Source organism: Miniopterus schreibersii (genome assembly GCF_964146895.1).
Source record: "Miniopterus schreibersii genome assembly, chromosome: 13".
Classification (NCBI taxonomy): domain Eukaryota; kingdom Metazoa; phylum Chordata; class Mammalia; order Chiroptera; family Miniopteridae; genus Miniopterus; species Miniopterus schreibersii.
The window spans coordinates 54,540,238-54,558,080 of NC_138113.1; the positions used below are offsets into that span (position 1 = coordinate 54,540,238).

At 40.8% G+C, this 17,843-nt stretch overlaps 1 protein-coding gene across 3 annotated transcripts in view; it reads left to right on the forward strand.

Moving 5' to 3' along the window:
* Positions 1–9,507: 9,507 nt before the first annotated feature.
* Positions 9,508–17,843, forward strand: part of VWA3B (von Willebrand factor A domain containing 3B) — a 143,521-nt gene continuing 135,185 nt past the window's right edge. For all 3 annotated transcript variants that reach the window (XR_014000089.1, XM_081155767.1, XM_081155768.1), the window contains exons 1-2: positions 9,508–9,764; positions 14,981–15,190. Coding sequence is in view for 2 of the 3 variants with exons in the window: in XM_081155767.1 (XP_081011893.1) it covers positions 14,995–15,190 (196 nt within the window). In the remaining variant the exon portion in view is untranslated. The remainder of the gene's footprint in view (positions 9,765–14,980; positions 15,191–17,843) is intronic.

The following is a 17,843-nucleotide window of genomic DNA, read 5'->3' on the forward strand; positions in this document are numbered from 1 at the left end:
ACTCTATAGGCCAGAAGGGAATGGCATGAAGTATTCAAGGTGATGCAAACCAAGGATCTGAAACCAAGACTACTCTATCCAGCAAGGCTATCATTCAAAATAGGTGGTGAAATAAAGAGCTTCCCAGACAAAAAAAAAAGCTAAAGGAGTTTATCACCACCAAACCAGCATTGCAGGAAATGTTTAAGGGACTGCTCTAATTAGAAGAAGAAAGAGAAGCAGTGCAAGAAATGTTAAAGGGATTGCTGTAATAATTAGAAGAAATAGAGAGAGAAACATAAGCATAAAGAATTAAAATGGCAATAAATAAGGACCTATCAATAATAACCTTAAGAACTTTAAGGGAGACATCAACAGCAATACAGTCATAGTAGTGGACTTTAACACACCATTGACTTCACTGGATAGATCTTCCAGATAAAACGTCAACACAGAAACAGTGACTAAATGACACAATAGGCCAGATGGATTTAATTGATATTTATAGAACAGTTCACCACAAAACTGCAGAATATGCATTCCTTTCAAGTTCACATGGGTCATCCTCAAAGATAGACCACATGTTTGGACACGAAACAAGTCTCTACAAGTTCAAGAAGACTGAAATCATATCAAGCATCTCAGATCACAAGGGCATGAAATTAGAAATCAATTACAGAAAAAACACTCAAAAACATTCAAACACATGGAGGAGAAATAACATGTTATTAAACAATGAATGGGTTACCAATAAGATCAAGAAAGAAATCAAACACTTCCTGGAAACAAATGAAAATGAACACACAACAACTCCAAATCTATAGGACACAGTGAAAGCAGTCCTAAGAGGGAAGTTCATAGCACTGCTGGCCTACCTCAAAACTAAAAATTTTTAGTAAACTATCTAACTCTACAACTTAAAGAATTAGAAAGCTGCCCTATGAAACCATCCAGACCAGGGCTTTAGTCTACTGGGAGTTTTTATTGCTGCTTAGATTTCATCAGTTGTTATTAGCCTATTCAGGTTTTCTAATTCTTCCTGATTCCATTTTATATGATGTCACTCATATGTGGAATCTAATAAACAAAATAGACTGAGAAACAAAATAGATCCAGAGACACAGAAGCATGGAAAGGACTGATGAATCTCAGTGGGAAGGTGGGGGTGGGGGAATGGGTGGGGAGAGATTAATCAAAGAACTTATATGTATATATGCATAACCCATGGACACAGAGAATAGTGTGGTAAAGGCATGGGGGTGTGTGTGGGCAGATTAGGGGTGGAGGGAATCAATGAGGGCAAAAAGGGAGATATCTGTAATACTTTCAACAATAAAGATAAATTTTAAAAATTTGTGTTGGTCCCTTCTATGTTTAGACACGGCTGTTGGAAATTCAAAGGGGAAGATAAATGTGGCTGGAGAGAGGACATCAGTCAGTTCAATGTGTGAATGCAACACTGGAGGCATGATGCTTTGGAGACTAGAGGGACCCATTATCAAGTAGGTAACATCAGTACTGGACCTAAATGAATGCAGAAGAATTCTCCTGGTGGAGAATAAGCAATGAGAACTCAGGGCAGAGGGATCAATATCACTGGAATGAGAGTTTTTGTGTATTTGCAATTCTATGTTATTATAATAAGTCAAAGAAGCAATAGTGAGTACCTAATTTGTGTTCATTTCATTAAGGGGCACATTGTAGTTCATGTTCCTGCTTTTGAGAAGCTGAGAATCTAGTTGGAGAGACACAACTACAACTGACTACACAGTGAGCCTACAAGGAGTATAGTATTACCAAAGAGTATGGCCTAGAGTCTAGATGCTATAAGAGTGCCAAGCAGGCTGAGTGGCCCAAGAGTGGGGTGGTGAAAGCAAGCTTCATGCGAGGGATGGCTGAATGAGGCCCAGGAGAACAGAACAGAACAGAACAGAGCAAACCCTGCAGTGACATGCCTCCCAAGGGGTAGTCAATAAATGTGTGTGTGTGGGGCGGTGTTGAGAGCATCCCAAGACTGAGAGAGAAACCTAACACACAGAAAGATCTGGTATGGCACTTAGAGTAATGGTGTCAAGGCTATGCTCAATTTTGAACATTGAAATCAATGTATTTTACAAAGTCCATTAATCAATGATTTTCCTTTACCCCTTCTTTTCTCTACCCCAGTGAAGCAACAATTGTGTAGCAAGCAAAGCAAACGGACGGGTTGCTTTGTCAACTATAGCCCACAGACTACATTAGATTCAATAGTCAGGCTCCTGGAAAGAGTAGTTATGATCTTGCTTTAGGTAAGTACAGTCCTCTGATGCTTTCCTTGTAGTGAGTGAGTTGGGGAAAGTCCTCATTGGAAATGCTGGTTGAGGTCTTAGGCATCAAAGGCTTGCCATCGATTAAGGCAAGGACTTAATTAAGGCTGCTAAAGATGACTTTCAGTTAATACTGATTAAATTTTTAATTTTCAAGCTTTAAATTAATTTTTTGAATAGGCTACACATTTGTGTGGTATAAAGTTCAGAAAATATAAAACAATATTTACTGAAAAATCTTTTCATTTTCCCCTTCCTGGAGGTAACCAGTATTGCAGTCTTGAGTCTCCTTCCAGAGATAGCTTATGCACAGACAAGCAGTCACATATTCTTAAAGAAAAGAATTGCTTAGTGTCAGATTTTCATATCATAAATAACATTAAGGATGTATTTTCTTTCACTTAAGGGCAAAATGGTTATTTTTCAAATTATAAAATAAATGGATATTTATTATATAACACCTAGCAACTACAAAAAGGAAAAGAAAATGAAAATTGCCTATTTTCATACCATTTAGAGATAACCTACAATTATTCATATTTCCTTCTAGTACGTTTATACTATGCACACAATATGTTATCTTGGGGTCTCTTTGTTTTCACCTTACCCAAGTCATTAAATGTGTCTGTATACTCATTTTTAATGGCTTGTTTGTATATACTACAATTTATTTAACCGAGTCCTCTCATTTGAAACTCAAGTTGATTTCAATTTACACCATTATAAACTGTGGTTTGATATATATATTTAAGTTTTATTTATTATTGACTTTGTAATTTAAGTGCAAGTTTCTTAAGGGAAAAGACTGTGTTTGACTTGATTACTTCTGTCCCTAGAGCACAGTGCCTGGTTATATGAATTTAACTATTAGACCATATCTGCAACAAAAAGATGCACATTTTAAGTGAAATTAAGCTTCAAAAAGGATTTACTTAAGTGAAATTAAATCTCAGAAAGCATTGGGGCTCTGATTTCTCATATAAGTTGCTTTTGGAAGAGAGGACAGTATTCTTTCCCCTATAGCTACGAATCCTGTGGAGGGTAAAGGGTTTGTTTATTCTTTGTTATAAAAGGAAGAATTGTGACTAGAGGTCTTAATTGTAAAAACAAGGTGACAAAAAGGGCCTCCATTTTTAGTGAGCTGTGCCCTCTGTGAATCCTACTGTAATGGGACAAGAGAGTACACTTTGTATCAGGGAAGGCCCCAGACCAGCTAAAGAGCATCAGATAAACACGCTTCTCTGACAATGCCATTTAACACATTACAAACACCACCTTCCAAAACAATTCCCTGTTCCTCAGGAGAGGTCTATTTTAAAAGATAATGCTCACTAGACAACTGTGGTCTTGTTTGTTATTATTCTAAAAGAAGCAATAGAACAGCAGCTTGTTCGGTTTGCAAAAAAATCTTTCCCCCATCCCTAACTGTGAGTCTCCACAGTGGGAACAAAGAAAGATGCTTCCAGAGCAAGGGACAGGCAGGCAAAGGAGGGCAGATGGAGCAGATTTTCGTGGGAGTTCAACTTGTGACTCAGAAGGGTAACATTTCAAGTCCAAATGAACGTTTGTGTTGACAAAGCCTCATGACAGAGCCAATGTCCACTAAGACCAGGAACACTGAGTGCCCAGTGATAATAATAGTATCTGGGTGCCATCACACTCTTAAGCACCCCATACATTGTTTTTTTCATAGTCAGGCCCTGGTCTAGGTTTAGACTTCTGCACGTATAGAGAAGTTTCCTGCAAACCTGACTTTGAAATTGTTTGCAGAGAGAACAGAAATGATCACAAGCACTTTCTTCACTGGAAACTAGATTTTTGACTATTATATGTAGAAAGAAGCTCTTTTTTGGGTCTGTATTTCCCTGAAGGTATAAAAAGCGCTTCTTCTTCTTCTCAAATATTTTATGATGATCCTTTTGACACTGATGGAGAAAGTTTTGATACTTTAAAAACGATACGTTAGCCCTGCTGGCATGGTTCAGTTGTTGAACATCGACCAATGATCCAGGAGATCACGGTTTGATTTTAGGTTGGGGCACATGCCTGGGTTGTGGGCTTGATCCCCAGCAGGGGGCGTGCAGGAGGCAGCCAACCAATGACTCTCTCATCATTGATGTTTCTATCTCTCTCTCCCTCTCCCTTCCTCTCTCTGAAATCAATAAAGATATTTTTTTTTTAAAAAAATGATACTTTTACATTAACTTGCCCAACATTTACTCCAAATGCATCTGTCTTCACAATGGACACAACATCTTAGAGAAAGTTCTGCTTCTGTGTCTGTGTGTATTTTTCTAGCTTTCTGTAGATTTCACATGCCCTTGCTGCCACATTCTACCAGGCAACCTGTTCTCCACTCCATTTTCTCAGGTAGGCAGAGTGTGTGCAATGCTTTCTGGCTATTGTTCTCCAAAAGCCTAAGTCTTGGCTTATACGGCAGAGAGAAATACCCACTGCCCAGGGATTATTCTGTGTTCTCCATATTTTCCCATCTAGTCATTAGGTGGGGTCACATGTCTTGCTCTGGCCAGTGAGTGGGTTGTGAGTGGAAGCAAACATATGAATGAATCAATATACTTGCGTGTGTCTTAACATAAAATGCACTATATTGCATCCATTTGTTCTACAACTTGATTTTGAAAAAGTCAACAATGTATCTTAGAGACCTTCCTAGAATATAACACATAAACTATTCTTTTAATTTAAACTGCTCTCATATCACAATGATAATACCATAATTTCAACCACTCCCTTATAAATGGATAGTTAGATGATTTCCATTATTTTGTTATTACAGAAACACTCTTGTGTATTTTCAAAGTAACCTGGAAGTGGAATTGCTTGGCAAAAAGTTATTGCTTTTACGAATTTAAAAACAATGCTTTAAAATATATTCCTTTAACTTCAACTTGCTCTTATTTTCCCTAGGATTTTTATAATTAGATTAATCAATAAGAATGTCCTAGTTCTTCTAATGTTATCATCTTTCTCTCTTTTCTCTTCTTCACTCCTTGGGAAGTGGGAATACTGATCTAATTGGGTCAGATTCCAGGATGAGTTTAGGAGTGTGAAGACATCCACTTGGGTGTGGTTCCCCCTGTGGCACTCAGGCCTTTCTCAGAGGGGAAAAGAGGGCAGCCAAACCAGAGCATACCTCTTCTGGTGGGCAGACCGTCTTCTCTTTCTTCCTCCCACAGGAGTAGTGCCACACATGTGCCCCTTCCAGCTTGGCAGGGAGTTGGTAGAAATTTCTGAGCTTAGAAAAAGAGAGAGAGGTCCTAGCCTTGTGCCTAAACCCTGTGCCCCTACAGAGTTGTCAGATCACCCTGCACTGGGTTAGAAGGACCTAAAATAAGGGAATGCCTGTTGCCCACTGCCATCGTTGGGTGTGTGTACTCCTCTCTTCAGGAACCACAGGAGGACAACCAGGCCCTGGCAAGATGCAGGCCCATTCCTGAATATCATTTCCACATGATCAAAATCTCATCGCAGGAGCATTGTCTTTTGGCAGCTGTTAGTCTAAGTATTTATTTTGAAGAGTAATTTTAAATTTCCAAGTGTTTAGGACTTTTTTTTCCTTTTTAATATATCTTTATTGATTTCAGAGAGAGGAAAGGAGAGGGAGAGAGAGAGAGAGAAATATCAATGATGAGAGAGTCATTGATCAAGCCCACAACCGGGGCATGTGCCCTGACGGGGAATCGAACCCCGATCGCCTGGATCCTAGGTCAACGCTCAACCGCTGAGCCACGCCCAGCCAGGCAGGACTTTTTGTTTAAGTAAAATATTTTTGTTCAATTCTTCTTCATGTAGCTATTGGGATATGATAGTAGACAGCAAGGCATTGGTTCCTTTAGAAGCAATGCTGCATTGCAAAGATGTTGATTAACAGGAAGTGGGAGAGATAGGTAATTAGAAAATAGACCTGCTTTATGTCATTTAAAATTGAAATGTGAGGTTTCAAATCCAGCAAGATTTTCATTGTGGCATTAATATCCAGTTCTAAATGAACACTGTACAATTGAGATGACAAAAAATTTCTTTTGGAGGAAACTAAAGCCAACAATTGATCAAGATCAATTGATCAACAGCATATAATTAAGACAGCAGGGTGTTGAGGCAGGCTGCCTGGGTTCAAATTCTGGAGCCAGCATTTACTACCTGTGTGGCCTTGGAGAAGCTGCTTATTCTGTTTCAGTTTATCTATAAAATGGGGATAATTATAGTATTTCCCTCAAAGAGCTTTCATAAGGATTGAATGAAGTGGCACATTTAACGTGCTTAGAGCTTGTCTGGCATTGAGTAAATTTTAGCAGTTACTTTTAAGTATTGATCATTACTATCCATTATTGTCAAGGATAGAACAGTTATACCTAAAAGTGTCCTTCCTCACAAAAGGTGTTAGATTGAGAGCCACAGGCCTGCATTCACTCCCCAAATAATAAACGCTGAAGATTGTGGCAATATATACAAGAGCCTGTTTAGACTTTGCCTTCCCCCACTCCCACTCCCCTCTCTCAGGCAGCCCCAGACAGCTAAATAGTGCCAGCCCGGCTTCACCAGCGGCTGCTGCCTGATTTTGTTGCTCTATTTCCCACTTCCCGTGTTCTCTTCTTTCCTCTTCAGGAGGTGAATTCCATCTCAGACTCTTTCTCCCACATATACACCCTTGAATCTACTGTTCTCTGGTTCCAGTTTTTGTGGTGGGCTTAGGAAAATTGCTTTTTCTCCTTTTATTTCATTTATCACTCTTCCTGTCGCCCAACCCCCAAGATTCTAATCATGACCATAAGGCCAAGTAGTGCCAGTGACAGACAGAAAAAGAAAAAACATTCAACCTGAAAAGTAAACAGCACAAAGATCAGATAACAATGTAAGGGTTGTCACAAGGCAGTACAAGGTTGCCAAGAGTGTGGTCCTGACAACTGATGCTGAGTCTGGACAGGGGGAGAGAAATTATTGGGGCTAGAGTGTCCATGGAAGGCTTTGTGAAGAGAGGAGCTTGCACTGACACTGAAAGACCTGGGGGTTGTGGTTCCCAAAATGTGGTAATCCTGGTGAGGGGGGTGGTCTGAGTAAAGGCTTCTGTGGTCAGAGGCACATACCAGGTTAGTCTCTCTGATGAAGGGTTTGAGTTGTGGGCAGTGGGCAAAGAGACTGAAAGTATAATCTGGGCCTGTTTGGTAAACTCAGGTTACACATTACTGTAAGGATTGGCCTGATATGATAAATATCAATTATTGAGGTTGAGGGTAGGATACAAATGATCTGTAAAATGTAAATTCAAAACAAATTTGTTAAAGTTCAGTACAGTGATATATCACAACTATGCTAACCACTCGACAAACAAAAATGAGGTGAACCATTCTTTAACTAGCTGAACTCAAGTCCGCATCAGCTCTGAAATACTTCAAAATGACCTAATGTCCCTTAAGCAGTGTTTAACATTTTAATAGGAACTTATGCTTATAGGCATATAAACATAATTGACAGAAACAGAGTCATCTGCAGTTACTTGCATGTAAGTGGCAAGTATCCCAGGGAAGGGAGAATGCATGGGGTGAAGGTGGGGACAGGAGTGCCTGGTATGACTGTGGAGGCCATGGGTTTGGCTGTGTGGATGCTGGCTGTGGGTTTGGCTGTGTGTGCTCTATGCCACCCACATGACACAGGGATATTAGTCTGGCAGGGTGTGGACAGCAGGGATTAATGTGGCCTTGGCAAATGTGGTCACGGCTGCTGTATTACTTCGCTTCTGAACACAATCTTTAGTACTGTTGAGTTTTTGTTTGAGGCTGCTTTTTTGTGTTTGTTTGGTTTTTTTTGGTGATGAGCTTGACAGGTGTCATGTACAGGGCCAACAGTACACAATAAAATAACTTTACAGAATGACTTGTGATCTGGGATAAAAGTTTCAGTACTTTTTAGTTATAAAGGTGTTTTTAAAAAATGCAGGAATAATAAACCCCTGTTGGGGATAGAATGATTCAGTTCCAATATCAACTATGTTTTGTTAGATCTTCTACTCAAAACCCTAGAAATAATCTGGTCACTTCTTGAATTTTAAAATGTAAAGTACAGTTTAACATCCCAATATACTAAAAACAATACTTGCCTGTGAGATCTTTTCTTAAGGATTTAAATAAGCTTTTCTTAAGCACAATTTTGTTTCTGAGTGACTGAAAAATCACAGGCATATATTTTGAGCTCTTTGCTTACTTGATAAGGAAAAACTAAAATAAGGATTATAAATAAAGATGAATGAAGAAAATAATTGCTATAGGAATTCTCATATGTAATAGCTAAGAGTATTTTTGGTAATTGCAGCCCCTGCCTCCAAAATTGCAAGTCTGCAAAACTGCAGCTCGAGGTTCCTCCTGCCTCAGCTCCACCCTCGTTCAGGCTGAGCAACCTACACCTGCCCCAGCTCTTTAGGCTTCTTTCTCTCAACTGTAAAATGAAGAAAATATCTCTTTACAGCCTTGACGTGAAAATTAAACAAAATAAGTGCTCTGCACACTGAAGAGTGAGTACAGAAGTTAATGGCAACGTTTCCTACAATGTGCTGGCCTCTCCGCCTTTATTTTTTTTAACTTTACTTTTATGGTTGACCCTACTACAGATGTCTCCATCACCCTCCTTGCCCCCCACCACCCGGCCCCAGGCCCCCCTGCCCTCCGGCCACCACCACACTCTTGTCTGTGTCTATGGGTTATGTGTATATGTTCTTTGGCGAATCTCTTCGCCTTCTTCCATCCAGCCTCCCCACCCCTGACAGCAGTCAGTGTGTTCTGTTTCCAAGCCTGTGTATCTATTTTGTTCTGTCAGTATATTTTATTCATTAGATTCCACGTATAAGTGAGATCATGTGGTATTTGCGATTCTGCGGTGGCTTATTTCGCGCCTTCCTCCAGGATTGGCTCGAGCCGCGCCCCTTACCTTGCCTAGTCTGTGTATTCGTTTGTTAAATTAATTCACGTTCGCCACCGTTATTGATTTCCCTGGTGACAGCAAGGGCAGGGGACGGTCCCATTCTCCCTGTCCTCGGGCGTGGGGACGTCGCTCCAGGTCCAGGTGCAGGCGCCGGGCGGGAAAGAGCCACAGAGCCCCGCCCACACATGGCCCCGCCCCGAACCCGCCGGGAAGCCCCGCCCAGTCTCCGAGCCCCACCCCGCCTCCAGGCAGGGGCCTCGGACGCCGCCCCCGCCCCCGCCCCGCGCGCGCGCCCCGGGAGAGCCCGGGCTCCGCGAGCCGCGCGGTGATTGGCGCTGCCCGAGCAACCCCCGCTCCGCGGTCGTCAACTAGCCGCCGGGCTGCTCCCGTCACCAGGGAAATCGAACTGCTGAGTCCTTGGCGTCGAGCGCGGACCCTTCGCGCGCGGGAGGCGTCCCTCCGCCGCCCCCTCGGGTCTGAGGCCCGCGGGGAAGGGAGGGCGGCTGCTGAATCCGAACCGCCTGTCTGTCACCTGACAGGAGCCCAGTAAGTGTGCGATGGGGTCCCTCCACGTCGGACCCTCCGAGGTGCTGAGGGAAATCTTGGAAATCCAGCTTCCGAGCTGGACTGCCCCGCTTGCAGATGCCGAACCTGGAAAGGCCCTGCGACGTGCCCCACTCCCGTACCGGCTGGGGACCTGGGTCCGGGCGGGGAAGCAGGTGGCCCGCGGCCCGCTCGGCCCGTTCTCGCGCCTCGCCCGCGGCCCGCCAGCCTCCGCGCGCCTCTGTCACGGGCCACAGCAGGAAGGCGGAGGCTGCTTGGGGCTTGGAGGTCATGCGAGAAACAGGAGAAGTTTAATTCTGAGAACTAATCATAACATGAGTAGTCTAAAACCGAGAGCCATCTGTTTGGACTAAAGCTTTCTACAACGTGTCCTGGAAAGGCTCCCTCCGCTCCTGCTCACGCGAATGGTTTTCACAATCACATCACTAAGACGAGCCCCGTTTTCTTTTGCTCATGGTATATGGGCAACTAAAATTTATATTTAGTTTCCCCTTGGTAGTTTTCCTTTCATCATCTTCTTTTGACTTTCCCCCTAAAGCACCTCATTTATCCTCAGATTTCCTTTCCTCAACCGTGGGACAGCCCACTTCAGCCTCCCTGTCTCTGCCCTCCGTTGTTGTTCGAGTAGACGATTAAGGGCAGAGAATTGGGGTGCGGGCTGAGGGGAGTGTTACAGCAGGACATCCATGGGGCCTCATCCCAGCTTTCTTCCCTTTGGAAACAATCATAATTCAAAACCCACACAAATCACAAGATATAGCCACCTAGCCCAGACTTCTTTTTCAGAAGCTACCAAGGACATAGGAAGCCTTGGGTGTTGATAATAAGGCAGTTAGAAGTGTAGGAAATATTTAACAGAATTAATAGGCTCTAAGCTGTGCACTGTGCCTCATCCTCTGACCCTCCAGGACCTACCGGCATAAGCGTGGGAGCTTCTGCAGATGCTCCCTCAGCACAGCCTGCACCTCTGCACGCCCCGGCAGCCCCGGCTGCACGTGGAGCCCCGCCCTAGTTCCTTTGGTTGGAGCCTTTGGACTTGTGCCAGATTCATCTTTTTATTTTCCCCCAAACCCTGACTTCCTGACCCTGCTTTCATCAGACATTGACTTCCTGTTTTCTCTCCCCCCCCCCCCCCCTTTACTTCTTCTTTCTATTTAGAAAACCCCTTTCTATTTCCCCAAGCTTTGACCTTGGGATAGCACTTAGGGCAGTGCTCAACTGAGATTTGTTTTGTTTTGTTTTTTATTGTTCAAAATTTTAGAGATTTGTTGTTTCTTACTATGGGTTCCTTTTTCCCCAATTTGTAATAACCTCAGATGAAGAAATCCTGAATAATAATAGTAAGGATAACAACAGCACAGTAATATCCAGAAAGTAATGTCGCTGTTTAAACAAACCTCTATTTCCTGATCTTAGCCTTGTTAGAAAGGCAAATCTTCGCTTTGTTTGACAAAGCAGGATTATCAGCAATTTTGAGTGATCGATGTAATTCAGCTTAAACCCCCTTGCAAAGTGCCTGTTGTATATGAGGTCCTGTGCTGAGGACATTCATATAGTTTGTCCCTATAGTCACAGAACCTTCTTTCAGTCTAGAGAGGACAAACCCGAAGTGTTCAAGGACACATTGGTGAAGTGTCAAAAAGCAAAGGCTAGGGCTTTCTCAGGGGAGAGGCTGCAGAAGGTTGGTGAGGGTGTCTGGAGAGGCTTATTTGAGGAGTCAGGGTTTGAAATTTACCTTGAAGTCTAGGATTCCACACAGGAGAACCACAGGAGACCACCTTGGGGGTGGGAAAACAGGTGGGCTATGTGTGGAGGGGCTGCTTGTCAGGTCACTTGGCAGCACTGCTGTGGCAGGCATCCTTGCCCTGACATAGTTGCTCTTGTCCCATTTGAGTAGAAGGATCCCTTCTGTTGAAGATGCCTTTTCTCTCTTTCCTTCCTGTTTTCTCTGGATAAGTCTCATTTTCCAGGTGCTTTCATTTCCCACGATGTGGTTATTTCAGGCTAAGGAACCCTAAGAGTCAAGATCTGAATCAGAATTACTCATACAGGTTCTCTGATCCAATAGCACTCACCAGACTTACTGTATTTTATTTTATTTTAATTTGTCATTTAAGTGCAAAAGGGGCACACACCTTAGCTGAAGAATCTGGTTGTCTTTTGTTTGGAATCAAGAATGTGTTCCTTTAGCTTAAAAACAAAACCTATGACTCTTCTGAAACCTCTTTTAAGGTTTCAAAAATCCAATTCAGGAGTTTTAGGATAGTTTATGTAGCTGTGTTCCCTTTTTATCCTAGGGCATGTAGCTCCCTCTAGTAAGAACATAGGAAATGGATAAGTATGTTTCAGGGAAGAGAAAGATGACCTGGAAATGATGAAATAAGTAGTAAAAAAATATTTATTCTGAGCTTCCTTTTGTTTCTATAAGAACCATTGGCCAAATGTAGATATCAGTCTTTGTTGGAGAGATTTCAAAAAAGAAAGTTGAATCATATGGTCTGTGTTTCATGTTGTTTTCATGTTCTGTGGTTCTAAAGTGGAAGGAGGAGAAACCAAAATTTCATAGCTCAATATAACTGGGGCTTAGAGGTAAAAAGATGCTTGGAGTAAAAGTGCGTATGTGAAACAAAGCAGTTATTAAAGGACACTGATTATAAGTAATTTATTTGTACATAGCTCTTTCCAATATGTCAAGTGCTTATCCATGCAGAACTCCTGCATTGTCACATTTGCTTTTTGCAGTAGCCCTGGGAGTTAGGGGGGCATGGGTGGTGTTACCACTGTGGAGAGGAGAAGTCACCTAATGTGGTGGAATGGACCTACACAGAGTTTTCACTCTCAGCTTTCCCACTCCTATATGATGCTGTCCAAATGCTATTGTAACATTATCATCAAAATGATAGGTAAGAAGAAGGCAAGATCTTCACCAATAATATGTTTGTGTACCTTTGGAATTCAACATATATGGACCGTACAAACTCACATAAACCTTAAAATGGAAATCATTATCTTTAAAAACTTGAAAATGACAAATCAGGAAGCTTATTGATCCTGAGCTCTGAGAATAAAAGTTATTTTTTGTCTTCAGTAAGGTCCCAGGAGCCCTAAGAGAAAGCAGTTTTACTGGAATGCACTCCATTGATAGGCTTGTACTATGGGACCAGGCTGGAGCTGGTCAATTATAACAGTTGCAGAGTGGTTAAGTAATGGCTTTGACTCCTGCTTCTGCCACTTACTGGTTGTGTGTCCTGACAACTTCTTTAAATTCTTGAAGCTTCTGATTTCTCAAATGTAAATGGGGTGTAAATTAGTTATAGTATGTAACTAACATAGTTATGAAGAATTTATGAGATTGCACATATAAAAAGCTCATGCCAGGGCCTGGCCAACAAATGGAAGTTGCTGCAGTTTTTTTTATAATAATAAAGGCCACAGAACATTCTGTGTTCTAGACCCTAGAGCCAGATGACCTGTTTGGAATCTCAGTTATGCATCTACCTGTGAGAAGATGGGCAAGTTAGTTAAGCACTCTGTCTTGGTTTCCTCATCTGTAAAATGGGAATAATAGTAGGGATACCTACCTCATAAGGTTATTACAAGGATTAAATATATGCTACCCAGAATATACATAAAATTATTTGCTAATAATGATACTTCTAACTTCATTTCATAAAAATCTCCCTAGCTTGGGTCCAACTGAATTTTGTGTTTGAAAGTTCATGTGAGACTTTCAGGAAATAAAAAGTTTTAAAACTGGGAAAAGGGAGTGTTTCCATTGTTAAAAAATATTATAGCCCAAGGAACTAATTTATATACATTGCACACTCTGAGTGTAGAAGTAAGCAGAGTTTCCTACTCTTTCCCCAGGTTGTTAGGCCCTTCCTGAAGTTGGAGTGAGTGGGGTAAGATTGCATTACAGTCTGGCCACTCCTTCCTCCTGTGTACATTGGCTATATTTAGGCAGGTCTAGATAAGTTTAATATGTTGCATATTGCCTTGAGTCTGGTTGGTCCCAGAATAGCTGGCTATGTGAGCCAGAATGTTTCAGTCCAACTTTAAAGTCCTAGAGAAGAAGACATTCAGAAGGTGAGGCAGTGTATTCTAGCTGGGTTGAGCCCCAGTCTGGTTCCCAATCTCTCACTAGCTCCCAGTTTGCCACTCCACATGCAGAACAGGTGTGTTTCCTCTCAGTGTTTCATCCTCTTTATCTTCTTTGGAAGCATACTGTTATAATTGGAATACTGATGTGGAATGAAGGTTCAGGAGTGATTGTTTATTTTCCAAAATGGAAGAGCTTTGTATTTTTAAAAAAATATATCTTTATTGATTTCAGAGAGAGGAAGGGAGAGGGGGAGAGAGAGAGACAGAAACATCAATGATGAGAGAGTCATCAGTGATCGACTGCCTCCTGCACACCCCCAACCGGGGATCGAGCCTGCAATACAGGCATGTGCCCTGACCAGGAATTGAACCGTGATCTCCTAGATCCTAGGTCGATGCTCAACCGCTGAGCCATGCCTGGCTAGGGTGCAATTTTCTGATTATGAAAATAAATCCTGTTTTAGAAATCTTTAAATAATGTGAAAATTCAAGAAACATAGAAAAGGCAAAAGTCCTACATACTCCCACCACACATAGAAAACTACTGTAAACCTCTTGGCATATATCTTTCTAAGTGCTTTTCTGTGTGTATATGGGTATCTACCTATGGATATTGAATTTTATGGATATCTTTTTGCAATATATGTGGATATCATCTTTGCCAACAAATATATATCTGTATTATAATTTTTTTAAGGTTGGAGAAGCACTAACATAGTGTTTATTTGTTTTTTAAAAAGAATAGTTTATTGATTTTTAGAGAGAGGGGAAGGGAGAAGAGAGAAACATTGACGTGAGAGGGTAACATCAATTGGCTGCTTCCTGCACACACACTACTGACGATCGAGCCCACAGCCCAGGCATGTCCCCTGACTGGGAATAGAACCAGTAACCTCTCAGAACACAGAACAATACCCAACCTACTGAGCCACACCGGCCAGGGCTGTATTATAATTTTTAACTTGTATATAGAATTCCACTTCATGCATGTACTGTAATTTATTTTAAGCCAATCCTCTATTAATGTTAGATTGTTTCCAAGTTTTCAGGAAGTCTGAGTATGACAATTGCTCTGACAGGAGGTCCCTGTTACTTAGGTCCTAACTCGGAGATGGAGATATCAGGATCATCGCCTACCATCTCTGAGCAGCAGCTTCGGAGGCAAGAGGGACTGAGCAACACCAAAACAGACGTGGCTGAGCAGAGTCTCATCTCATCTCAGGAATGGCTCCAACTGCATGGGCTAAAGAGCAAAAAATTGACCTTGAAACAGATTTTGTCACAGATTGGATTTCCACACTGTGAAGGTAGAGTACTCACAGAGCAACGCTGGCTGGAAAATTAGCCTGCTGCCCGTTAGCTTCTGAGGAGGCTTCGTCAGTTCGGAAGATCCCTCAGGAACCATGGTCTCTGAGCTTGTTTTGATCTCACTTCCTTACCAGTAAAAAACATTTGTGCCCCCAATATATGTGTGTTATATAGATGTACATTTGTTAATCCAAATATTAAATATTACTAATGCTTAATTTTATTCTTGGTTCTTTGAAAAATGAAATAGAAATTATTTATATTTAGCCCCTGGGGTGTGCAACCCCGTTTTGGAGGTCATTGATGAAAACAATAGCTATGTGCAGTTCCAGGGAGAGTGTACTGTTTTCCTGTGGTGGCCTTCCTTATGTTGTAATCCACTTTTTTCTAAATGCATTGGTTTGGGTGTTGGTTCTCAACACCCATGAGTACTGCCCTCCAACCAGAGATTATGGCAGTGTGTGGGGATTATGGATTATGCTGGCCTTATAAAATGATTTGGAAATACTTACTCTTCCTCTACTATGTTCTGATGTTTGCATGTATTTGATTGGTACTACTACTTCTTTAGATGTTTGATAGAACTCAGCAGTGAAACTTATCTGAGCCTAGAGTTTTGTTTGTAGGCATAGTTTGATAAGAAATTCAATTTCTGTAATAGACATAGGGCTATTCAGATTTTTGTTTCATCAGGCCAATTTGGGAAAGGTGTGTTTTTTTTAAGCAGGTTGCTCATTTCATCAGTGTTTTTAAAAATATGTTGGCAAAACATTGTTCATAATATTCTCAACATTGTTTTAATGCCTTTAGAATCTCTAGTAATGTCTCCTTTTTCACTACTGATATTGATAATTTTGTGTTTCACTTTTTCTGGACAAGTCTTGTTAGGGGTATATCAGAACTCTTTTCAAAGAACCAGATTTTGGGTTTGTTGATGTTTTTCTATTTTTTGTTTTCTATTTCATTGATATTTACTTTGATCTTTATTATTTATCTCCTCCTACTTTGAGTTTAATTTGAATTTCTTTTTCCTTTTTTTTTCTTTTTAAATATGTCTTTATTGATTTCAGAGAGAGGGAAGGAGAGGGAGAGAGAGAGATAGGAACATCAATGATGAGAGAGTCATTGATTGGCTGCCTCCTGCATGCCCCTGACTGGGGATCAAGCCCGCAACCCGGGCATGTGCCTTGACTGGGAATCAAACCCTGATTGCCTGGATCCTAGGTCGACGCTCAACAGCTGAGCCATGCCCAGCCGGGCTGAATTTCTTTTTCTAACTTTTAAGGTAGAAACTTAGATAATTGATTTTAAGCCTTTTTTCTCTTCTAATGTAGTCATTTAAAATTATAAGTATTTCCTCAAGTATTGCTTTAGCTGAATCCCACGAATCTTGATAGGTAGTGCTTTCATTATGATCACATTCAAAATATTTTTTTTCTCTTGTGACTTTTTTCTTTGATTCATTTCTTTTTAAAGAAATGTGTTGTTTAATTTTCAAATATTTTAAGACTTTTAAAGATATTTTTGTTGGATTTCTAATTTAATTCTATTGAGATCCGTTAACATAAGATTTTAGTCTTTGGGAATTTACTGAGATTTGTTTCATGGCTCAGCATATATCTTGATGAACATTTTATACACACTTGAAAAGAAAGTGTATTCTGCAGTTTTTACATAATATTTGTAAATGTTAATTGGGCCAAGATTATTGATACTATGATAGAGATATTCTATATCTTTAGCAATTTTTTTTGTCTGTTGGGTGTGTTCATTTCTCCCTTTAGCTCTGCCAGTTTAGATTGAAGCTCTAAATGCATACACATTGGGATTTTCATATCTTTCTGATAAAGTGACAAATTTTAATAATTTTGAAATGTCTGTGTTTATCTCAGCTGGTAGTCCTTGTTTTGACATTTACTTTGATATTAATATAATTACCACAGCTTTGTTATGCTTAGTTTTTACATGGCATGCATGTTTATAGTCTTTTACTCTCAAACTATCCATAGTCTCTATATTTAAAGAGTGTCTCTTTAACCTAGTCTCCTGATATCTGACTTGTAATTATAGTGTTTGTTTTGGTTCCCTACTTTAATGTAATAGTTGATATAGTTAGTTTTAGGTCTACCATTTTACTTTTTGTTTTCTATTTGTCCCATCTTTTTCTTTAATCTCTGTTTCTCCCTTCCTGCCTTTTTTGGGGTAAACTGAATATTTTTTAGTGTTTCATTTAATTCCATTTTTACTTATCCATTTAAATTTCAATAAGCTTAGGTATACCTTTTTGCATTATACTTTCAGTAGTTGCTCTAGTGATTATATCCTTAACTTGTCACAGTCTGCTAAAAGTTAACTTTGTACTACTTCTATAAGCCTTGGCTGGTGTGGCTCACTGGTTAGAGCATTGGCTCACACACCGAAGGGTTGCAGGTTTGATCCCCTGGCCCAGGTTGAGGCATGTTTGGGAAGCAACCAATCAATGTGTCTCTCTCACATGATGTTTTTTTCTCTCTCACTCTCCTTCTCCCCCTCGCTCCCTTCCACTCTGTCTAAAAATCAAATGGAGAAATATCCTCGGGTGAGGATTAACAATAAATAAAAAAAAATGTACTACATCTGTAAAATGTAAGAACTTTGTTACAGTACAGCTCT